We start from the raw sequence: 10,910 nt of genomic DNA on the forward strand, positions 1-10,910 counted from the left end.
TTTTTTGTTTAAGTTTTCAAAATTATTAAATAATATTGTCAAAAGATTTCTCCTAGTCACAAAAACATTTGCAGTCTCCTGGAAGTTTAGGAAGAAACAGTAAATATTCTCTTTGTTTCTTTTCATGTGTAGGAGGTGGCTTTTTCTTCTTTAAAACGGAAACATTTTATAACAAAGCATTCCAGTGCAACACTTTAGAACAGGGATGTTGGACAAGATTGCTACACTTTATTGTGGCTTTGTGGCTAAACAAGCATGAAAACATCAGACTTGGCCAAAAGAGAAGAAAGGAACAACTTTCTCAAACACAGCTATTTTCAGCCTCTATTAACGTACTGCACAGGTGTCTGGGTGAAATACACATTTCAGCACATAACCAGTTATAGGCTGAGTATCCTCACTGGGCTACTATTTAGAGCCCCGAAGCCATGCAGCAGAGCACAGCACTGTGCCAGAAGGGCTGGCTTAACCGCATTCCCCCCCCCAGCAAATCCTGTACAAGAATCCCACATGCAGTCTGACTGGCACTGGCAAATCACATACCTGACGAAACTATTATTTATAAAAATCTTTTATGTCAGCAAATTCCACTAACCTTCACTTCTGCCTTATTTGCTTTAAATTGCACCACAAAGTTTGTAGCAAAATTATGCTAAATGTTGCCATTCAACTATGATGAAGACTTTATCTAGTTTGATTTTAGTGGAAATTACACAGTTGTGACTGCGATCTGTTGTGATCTCTTACACTGATACTCTGCCTGCCGCGGCCGAGGACTAGCCACGTCTCCTCAAAGCACTGGCAAACAGAGGAAACTCCTTCTCTCCTGTAAGCTGCAGTTAGTCTAACTTCCAGCATCATTCTCTCTACTTTCTATGTAATTGGCCTTGCCGGATATAAAAGGAAGACTGGTTTCCACGAACGGGCTTTTCGCAGCATTAGAGGTTTACTCACTACCACTAGCACACTGGGGATGTTACGGCAGTCCAGACAGCTCCTCATACACAGAGGCTCCAGTGCCTCCCTATGGCACATTTATATTGATACGCTTCAGGTGTGCTTCAAGGCTCACATGCTATTTAGGGCAGGGGAATTAGATTACACTGCAGTTGCTGATCTGTCACTTTTGCACGCAAACCCAGGCCCTCACTGCACCCCTGTGCGCAGTACCAGGACAGCTTTGTGCTCCTCTCTGTCAGTGCCACTTTGCCCAGGAGCCTGCTGCCTTCCTCTGCCGCTTCCCTCCTCTTCTCTTAAGGTTACTACCTCTTAGCAGCTCTTCTTCTCTAACTCTCTCTGCAGGCTTGCATCTTCATCTCACATAGCAACATTACAGTGATGCTTCAATCGCAAAACCATCATGAAGCCATGAGAACCCAGCTGCATCTTAGTGCAAACGAAGAACTCGCTCCCTCCGGCAGGCTGCAACACTCCTGCAGCAGAGCCTCAACAGCCCCAGAACAATGTGCATCCTCTCGCCTGCTCTGTGAAGACTTTAAGTCCTCAAAAACACGCAGCCACAGCCAGAGGAGTCAGTGAATGATTGAGCTTGTCATGATTTCAAACCACAACTTTTACCCCATGTGTTACACCCTATGGGCTCGTTTTCTGTGCCTGCTGTGACTTGCCTTGGGCAGGTCCTATGACCACTAAGCCAGGAGCTGCCTTTTCCACACTGAAAGAGAGATGCAGGCAACCTCCAGCAATCAGTAATAGCAAAATGCACACACCAAAACGTGCACTGAGGGAACATATAAGTGACAAAATGCACACAGGTTCAAAATTCTGTTAAGTTATATTAATTTATGATATTGCAAACAGACTAGAGCAATTTAGTTTGGCAAAATCTATTTAACAATTTCATTTTGTTGTTTTCATTAAGGTTTGCTTCCCCAGATTCTTTGCAGAAGCCCGAGGATGGCATGTGTTGAACGTGGTTCTGCTGGACCTATTCCTTCCACACACACGTTTGTTTTTTTTTTGTTTTTGTTTTTGTTTTTTTTTTGCTTTAACCAAATGTCCCCATCTCTGTGGGAGAGGCAGGGCTGTCTGAGCTTGTGGTCTTCAGAAGCCTCCTCCTTCTTAGGTCACTTCCCTTCCAGTGATGCTGCCTTACTTCTAACCTGCCATCTTCCAGACCCACCTCCAGCCCAGCCTCCCTGGCAGCTTCCGCCCTCTTCTTTTCTCCCCTTCATCCCTCAGGCAGCCACACCAGAGCTGTAAATTAGGAAATCTGTGGGGTTCCCCAATTCATTTTATTAGCAGCTAATAAAATTCCACACTGAAACGCCAAAAACGCCCCAATGCATTGTCTCAATGAAATCCTACAGAGCAAACCAAAGACAGACTCTATGTCAAACAGCACTAGAAAAAAAAAAAGCAGCCATTGAGGCTGTTTCCCACAACTTTCTAGCGCTGATCTATCCAGCTAACACCAAACATGTGGCTCTAAGCAACACATTACGAAGGTATAAGTTTAAAAAAAATCCCAAACTCAGAAGGATGCTTATTTTACCTTTCACTGTGGAGGAACTAGTAATTTGTAATGTATTTAAACTTTCTGACCAAAAAGCTAAGCAAAATCCCGTAACTGCTCTGCCTTTTGTTCTCCGTGCTTACAGAGAACCCCAGACCAAGGTATCACAGTTTCTTCAGCTCAGAGGTATACATCTCCATGTTGTCAAACACCCCAAGTTCCATAACTTATGCTTTAAATGAAAAAGTATAAAATGTATACAAATACACACTCTGGCGCAAGTCCAGCTCCCTTACCTTGTGCAGAGAATTCAGACTGGGGAGCAAAGTTGCCAAGCTCTGTTTCTGAGTCCATCACACTGTTGTTTGGCTTACCACATACATTCAAACGTTTCTCAACTAAGTCTAAATGATTCTCATAGTCCTGATCTGTCAGGTCTCCCTCAAGCACCTTTGAATGAGGGGAATGCCTACGTCCCAAGCACTCATTTCCCTTCAGTGAAAAGCCACGAGAATTCAGGCCAAAGGCACTCTCCAAGTTTCCTTGTTCCCTAGATCTACTGATGTGCTTATTAGATCTAGCACTGCTTTGGTTAAAACGCTGCCATCGCTTTTTGGGTGCTACGTGATTTACATCATTAGACTCATCACCAAGAGAGCTCTCACTATTTGCCTCTGAATCCAAGTCTGGACTCTCCCCAGTTTCAGCAGAAGTGCAGCTCTCAATATTTCTACCAGCTTCAGGTCTCCTTCCAATACGATCTAAATTGTCATCAGATAAACAGGCAGAGTCTTCATCAGTTGAATGTTCTGTTAAATCAACAGACTCTTTCCTCTCAGTATCTTCTGCTTCATTACCTAGAGGACCGGTAACCGAACCGTGAACGCAGAATGCATGTTCTCCTGAATCTTTGGATAACCGACTTAACAACTTACTTGGCCCTCCTGGTTTTAAGTCCTTTCTGTTTGAAACTGTTTTATCTCCAAGCTTTGATGACTGCTTAGATTTTGAACAGTTGCGTTTGGACACGCAATTTGTGCCGTTTGTCCCAGAAACAGCAGTACTCGCGGGCTCCCTTTTACTAGTACCAATCCCCGTCAACTTGGTTGGAAGATTGCGTGAAAATGAGGAGTTGCTTATAGCTGAGTTTGGTTTTACTGTTTCCTGGGCACAATCTCCATTTTTTTCTATTTTATATGGGGGACCTACAATAGACAAGGACTTCAGACCACTCGCAGAATTGCTTCCAGAACCATCAGCTGTGCTGGTATTTCGAAATGGGACTATATTTTGACCAGTCATCAGTTGCTGCTCTTTTGTCTTACTGTCATGCATATCCTTCAACATCATTAACAAGGTGCTGAATTTGTAATCTGGCTCAATAGGCAAACGACCATGACCAGAGGCAGAAGAGAAAAGTAAGGGTACTGTGGCCTTTGGAGTGCCAGAGTCACTAGCATCATCATTCATGGACCGGTAAGACAGCTCCTTCAGCTCTGACAAGACGTGTTTCACCACAGCTGTTTCTATTTCAGCAGAATCCCTGGGTTTCTCATGCATGTTGTTTAGCAGTTTCTGACCATCAACTTTTCCGCTTCTCTGAAGAGAATCTCTCTGAAGGCCAGAGAAACCTTTGGTATCAGAAGAGCAGCGATTCATGCCACCCTCCTCTTCTGCAAGAGAAGGCTCCAACCCAACAACTTTTTCTTTATGTTTGCATTTTATGCTCCTGATTCGGGACAATTTCATGCTTTTCGGTTTTAAGATTGCTTGATTTGCAACAGCAGGCCAGGAGCTGTCCTTGGAAACACTTTGGGGAGTAGTGTGCTTGTTCACTAGGGAAAGATTGTCATTTCTCACATCTGAAGAGCGCTCAAGAGCCGTCAATGACATCTCAGCATCAGAGAAGCCTACTTCAAGCTCCCCATCCACAAATTCAGCATCAAGTCTGCTGGTTACTGAACCTCCCAGAGGTTTGCGATCTCTGTATGACTTCTTCCTGGCCCTTCTGTTACTCTTCTGAGAAAGATACATGGAAAGCTTAATGTTTCCACTTGACGTCATAGGAAATTCCTTCTCCACTTTATCTGAAGAATCACTAACTTCAAGAGCGCTAGAGGCTCTCTCTGAACTTTGGTCCATGGTATCTACATCACTGTTCCCACCATCTGAGAGGGAAGAGGATGAATCCGATTCAGTTTGCTTTTTCTCAATACCAGTATCAGATGCAGAATAGTGTATTTGTAATTTGGAACTGCACAAAATGCCCAGGGAGCTCTTCTCTCTCTCCAAAGATGCGCTGGAAAACAAATCCCCTTGGAGCATGTTCTTCAGAGCACCACTTTTACGATTCTCATAGTCCGGTTTCAAAGTAGTCTTTTCAAAACGTCTTTCTCCAAAGGAGGAAAGCAAATGGTTTTCCCTGGTGCTACTGGATGCTGTTAGACTGTTGGCAATCCGGCGAAGTTCATGAGATGCGTGTTTATCCGGTAGGTCCCCAACAATCATGTTTCTAACTATGCTCTCTGGCATTTTTTCTTTGATTTCTCCCCTAGATGCTTCCCCTCTTGCACCGCTCTTTTTTACTCTAGTCCTTTTTCTGCTGTCAGAGCTCTTTTTCACATGTGGCTTAATGTGCAATTTTCCTTTTTCACTAGCTGGGTGTCTGGAGTCAAATGACAAGGATTTAAAACAGCCATTCAGCTGCCTGTCCCTTTCTGCTCCAGGGCCATTGGCATAGTATTCCAACTGCAATTCCTTCTCGCTGTCCAGCTCGATAGAGTTCTGGCTGCATTTTTGATCCTCTGGTCCCCCGAGAAGAATGTCTTCTGCCTGTCCAACGCTGACTTCCCATTTAGCCATAAATCTCTGAGGAACCTTAAAGTTGGAGGAGACAAAAAAAGAAAAAGAAAAATTTGATGGGGTAAGCAACAAGATAAAAGTGAGATAGAGACGCACAAGGCACAGAACACACTGACAATCCAGGACTTTGCATCTTTAAGACAATCACATGTATGCTCAGAGACTGTGCCTAGCAGACAGAGAAAATACTTCTCCTGGGTAAGTACCCTGCACTCCTGCTGAGCCTAATAAAAATCCCCGTGCATTCCCAAAACAGAAAAAAAGGTGCCTGCAAGCACAGGTCTCCCAGGAACCAGATGTCCTGGCATCCCAGCACACCCTGAACACAACAGCCTGTAAAGGGGAATGCATATGGTATGGATTCCTGGCACAGAAATGCAAAGCGACAGCCAACAAGCCTCTCAAGGCAAATGCAGCATCATTTTCCTTAAAGCATTTGAGCAGACATGTTTGCTTTGCTCATTCTTGATTCTTCCTGCATCCCTTGAACTCAGAGCACAATTCAACCCTCCCTCTCCATCAACTCATCTTGGTACAAACATGAGATCCAGACACACATCTAAAATATACTCTAACAAATTTAAGACATCCATTACCTAGAACTCTCCCAGCTTTAACTCTGTACCTTTAGCCTAAAAAAGAAAAGCACTCTCCACACTGGACAGGAACCTCTGCTACCATCTAAAAAGAGCAAGAAACTTGTTTCTTATCTGTGTGTGCTGTTCTTGGCTGCACAACAGCAAAACAAAGGCTTCACAACTGCTCCTAAAATCAAAACCAATTCCAAGGCAGGAGGAACAACTCAAATTTCTAACACTTTCCCTTTAAAAACACACCCACACCAACAAAATTTCATCTCAGCAGACTAAAGTTTTATGAAGCCTGGTAGCAAAGCAGCCAAATACTCTCAGCTTTGCATCAGATCTTGGCTTCCAGGGATGCAAACCTGGACATTTATGCAAGCAATAAACATCCGATTCCCTTTGCTGCTGCCACACTGGTGCTGCTATTTACATATAGGATGAGACTCTAGTCATGGAGCATTTCTAGGACCAGAAAAGTTACTTGGGAGCATGTAACTAATTGTCAGGGGGCTGTGAACACAAGGAGAAGAGTCCTTAGAGAAGATACTGAACATGCCCTTGGAAAAGGAAAACCAAATGAAAGCATTACACCTGGGGACTCACATCTGCAAGAGCACATTTAATCTAATGGTTTTGCACTAACATACGTTAAGTACATAACTGCTAATAAACCTCTTGGAAAAAGAGAAAAAGAAAAAACAGACACCATTGCCTGGTATGACTATCTGCTCTCTTACAGTAATGCAGTAGCCTCTGTACTTCTTCACTTCAGCAATTCTAAAAAGTTAATTTCTCCAGTCACCTTCCTAAAGACGTAGACCAGACCCCTGTGTCATGTTACATTATACTGGCTACAACTGCTCCAGGCTGTTATGTTTGGAAACGGAGATGATGCGATGCACCACAAAACTCATTCCCACAGGCTCACTGACAAAGCGTTTTCCAAGTCAAATTATAAGTCCTAACAGGTTTGTATAAAGAGAATTACTGAATCAGGGCTAGAAACCCCACTGCTTTATCTCAGCCAGTGATCTAGTGAAGCGTGCAACTCCACCTCTGCTTCAGACCAGCCAAAAGAGGCTGCCAGAGAGCACAGGAAGTTATTTAGAAGCGTGCTGTAATAGACATCAGGAGAGGGCTGTGCCGCTGAACACATCTCACACCGACAGAGACCTGACTCCTCTGCCTCTCAGAGCTGTCTAAGGCAATAAAAGCAGCAGGCCACACCCCGACATAAAAGAGAGCCTAGAAACTCCTGGCAGCTTATAAACTATGCTCATTGTAAGGATGCAAAGAACCACTTCCCTGGCTGTGTTGCTGCAGTCACTGCCAGAGAAGAGAGCTGTCGAAGTGCAATTCCAGGCATAAAGGAATACTTTGTACTGTGCAGATTCAAAGAATCAAAAACATATTAGAGAAAACAGATCTTTCACCTTATGTTTGTAGCCTTTTTCCTTTTGCTTTCCTCTTCTCCGAAGAACAGGCAGCTCTTCAAACTGATGTCTTCCTTCAAAGAGCACAATAGCTTTCCCAGCAACCCAGGTTTTCTCTGAAGGTTCTCCTAAGGCATCCACATAGTACTCTCGGTACGGTCTCCGATTGGAAACTATTTTGAGAAATGTAACAGAATTAACCCCTTGCATATAACGGAATAAAGACAGACAAAGAATCACAGAAAGCGGTAGCAATTTGCCAGTTAATTTTCAACTGCTTTTTGCTCAATAACATTCCCACATGAATGCCAGTTCTGGGGATTTCTAGTCAGAAGTCAGGGAGATCCCTTTGATCTCTGCTTTCTATGTTCTGTGTTGCTACACTCTGTTTCTGAATATATATTTTTTTCTTACAAGCAGTTGACTAACAGGTCTAAGATGGGTTATCTCCCTAGTGCAAAGAGTATGGTTTGGCTGCAAAAAAACCTGCAAAAAAATCCAATTTTTTTTTCTTCCTTGAGAGACACAACATACTAGGCAGGACATTTCTTTTTCGCTACTCCCTGATTAATGATTAAACAGTCCAGTCAGCCTGACTGTTGGGAAAAGGCAACAGTGTGCCGGCAACACCCAGAAGTTACATCCTTCTGGATAGGATTTACTCATACAGGTTGAACCTCCCCCACCATGATATATCCCACCTTATTCAATGCTTTGTTACCAAACAAACTCTTATTTAGGACATAAAACATTAACAGCAGCATTTAAGTAAGCAAGCACATACATGCACGCTCTACAAGGACTGGTGCAACATGACAAGATGTTAGTTGGAAGGAGAATCTCGTCTTGGGCACGAAGGTGCAGAGCAAGAAGAAACTCAATCATAAGGGCACAATCAAAGATTTTTTCAAAGGTGCTTTCTGTGTGAGAATGCTGAACAGACATGGTACAATCAAGAACTGAACCAGTACTGGATGTGCTGGTGAAAAAGGACAGGTTACAGGCATCAGAACAGAGCAAACAAGGCTTGAACAAGGGATATAAACTTCTCCCTGCATTTCGCTGCAATGTGTGCTTCACGTTCTCCTGGGAACACCTTCACCCTCTGAACACGTAGCCTAGACTTCGCAGCCCATTTGGTTTGTGCTGCCTCTTCCAGGAGTGCCAGCGCAGCACGGCAGCCTGGCCTTTAGCAATGCTGACATTGAGATTCTGACCGAGACCACTGAGAGGATGACAAATAATGACCAGGGCAACATCAAACCAAGGGCAAAGATGACAGACCTCATCCATGCCATTCACAGTACCAGGACTCAAGCCACTGAGCCTCAATCTTCCAGCTCCAAAAATCTTTGAGTCAAGAGCTTGCTAAGAAAAGGCAAACCGCTTTAAACAAAACACCATGCCTCCAACCCAAGAGGAGAAGAGGTTTTTGCACAAGTGATGAGTTTGAAGCGACCTGCCTTGTTTTCAAGGGCTCATTCCCATGGCAACAGGAGAGCCAAGGCAGGAGGACTGTGCTTCCTATGGTGCACACAGAGACCCGGCAGCTCCCCCTGCCCAAAAGCACCAGAGTTCAGATCCACCCACTCTGCCACTGTGGCATTGGGGAGGGGAGGGGAGGGGAGCAGATTACATCAAGCCACAACTGGAAAATGCAATTTTTCCCCAGAGCTCTATTGGTTTGAACATAGATAAAACATGATGGGAGAGTCTATCGTGTAGCTGGAGATCAGACCTTGCTGGAATTTGTTAATACCATGTTTCTTCCCTGCAGAATTCCTTTGTTAGAAATCCTCATACACAGGCTGAGAGGGGATTACTGGACAGCTATATACATTAAATCCCATCCAAAACTTCATGGGGAGGGATGCAGGGGGAGAATATATGTCTCGCATATCTTCCAGCAACATCTTCGACATGAATTTGAGAGCTCAAAAGGGACTATTTAAAACAGCACACTCAGTATTATCTAGAATCAGGATTAATGCCTCCCAAAGGATGAAGGGAAAGGTAGAGAAATAGCAAGTAAGAAGACTACAGCAACCAGACTTGGGGATGACGTAGGCACAATGTAGGAAAACCTACTTCACGTCTCTAGAGAAATAGCAGAGGGCTCTGAGCTGATAGCCACTTGGAAAAAAGCCTACTCACTCTCAGCACTTGGTTCTTAGGCTGGCAAGGGCCACAAAAACCAGAGAGAAATACATCGGCGAGTGGCAACCTCACCAGTCTACAGAGCTGTCAGTGACAGATGGCACCAGTTCAAGGGGTTTCCCGTTGCCCACAGAACAAAAAGATTCAGAAGGGGAAACCAGGAACCAATAAATAAGCCTTTCCATTTGTGGCAGTCTCCCCATGGCAGCTAGTATGATCCTAAAAGCACTGAGAGAGCCTTCAAATGAGCTGCAATTTCCAAACAATCACTTCCCCTCTGTTCTCTCCATCACTCACCTACACTTCTCTGCCTTGAGCTTGTAAGACTCTCTTCCTTCCTGGCTCTCCCCTACATTCATGCACGCACAGCTCTGTCTTATTTCCCCCATCTCTTCCCCTCACACTCAGCTGGCTCTTAGTCTCTCTGACACACTATGCCCTAAACTTTCACATATGTGGCTCCATCTCCACGTTTTTCCGATATTTCCCCATAAACAGCCCCTTGCTTCCTTGCGCCAAACAAGACCAAAAAAATTTTACTTCCTCTCACACATTCCCACCATACCTTCAGGCATTCAGCAGCTACACTGCACTACCCCACTTCTCAGCCTCTCCAGCCTCCTGTTCTCCAAGCCTGGCCAACTCTGTGTCCTCACACACTCCAGGCTTCCCAGCTCTGCTTGCCCACCCACCGCACATCTCTGTCCTCACCTTCCTGATCCACCTTCTTTTTTTCTGCTCTTTCTCTGAATCCCTTTTTCAAGAGGGTGCTCTTTCTTCTGCTCAGCCCAGCTACTCATCCTTCCTATACTCTGGGAAGAAAAGCCTACATGTCCAACAGCTATCTGTGCCACTTCCATCAGCCTCAGCCCTGTCTTCCTCCTGTCACCTCTCTGATCTAGGTCTACTTTATAGATCCAGGTCTTCCACAGTAGAGTCTATTTCTTCATAGCTTTCAAGGGCCAGAAATGTTTTTTAAATTAAAAACTGCAGCACCCTGCCATACACAACGCCTCCATTTTGTGGTCTGAGTAGATACAGTACCTTTCATTTTTGAGTGACAGTCCAGCACTGGGTCATGACAAATTGTGCATGGCCACCATGGGCGTCTGTTGAACTTGGCCCAAACAAGATCCCCAACTTCATACTTCACTGGAGTAGGTTTCTTCTTGGCTCGGATCTTTGGGGAAAAACCAGAACACAAGAAATCACTAAAGCTCCAGATGCTTTTAAAAAGATTTGCCTCCCCCCTGTGTGCAGATTACATCTGGCCACCAGAGACGTTTACATTAAAAAGCAAGTCCTGATTTTATTTTGTGGCTCCTACACCTTCAAAGAACACGATGGTTCTCTCCATCCTTCTGAAAGAACAAAGTAATAAACCAGGGTTTGAGGGTT

General features: G+C 44.4%; 1 protein-coding gene across 1 annotated transcript in view; it reads right to left on the reverse strand.

Moving 5' to 3' along the window:
* The window catches only part of NSD1 (nuclear receptor binding SET domain protein 1), a 44,686-nt gene extending 34,048 nt beyond the window's left edge, over positions 1–10,638 (reverse strand). Inside the window, exons 1-3 of the mRNA XM_009285764.1 lie at positions 10,557–10,638; positions 7,356–7,528; positions 3,412–5,353 (exon numbers count right to left, since the gene is read on the reverse strand). Of these exons, the coding sequence (XP_009284039.1) occupies positions 3,412–5,353; positions 7,356–7,528; positions 10,557–10,563 (2,122 nt within the window). The 5' untranslated portion in view covers positions 10,564–10,638. The remainder of the gene's footprint in view (positions 1–3,411; positions 5,354–7,355; positions 7,529–10,556) is intronic.
* Positions 10,639–10,910: the final 272 nt, after the last annotated feature.

This window comes from Aptenodytes forsteri, unplaced genomic scaffold (genome assembly GCF_000699145.1).
Source record: "Aptenodytes forsteri isolate BGI_AS27 unplaced genomic scaffold, ASM69914v1 Scaffold54, whole genome shotgun sequence".
In the NCBI taxonomy this organism is placed as follows: Eukaryota; Metazoa; Chordata; class Aves; order Sphenisciformes; family Spheniscidae; genus Aptenodytes; species Aptenodytes forsteri.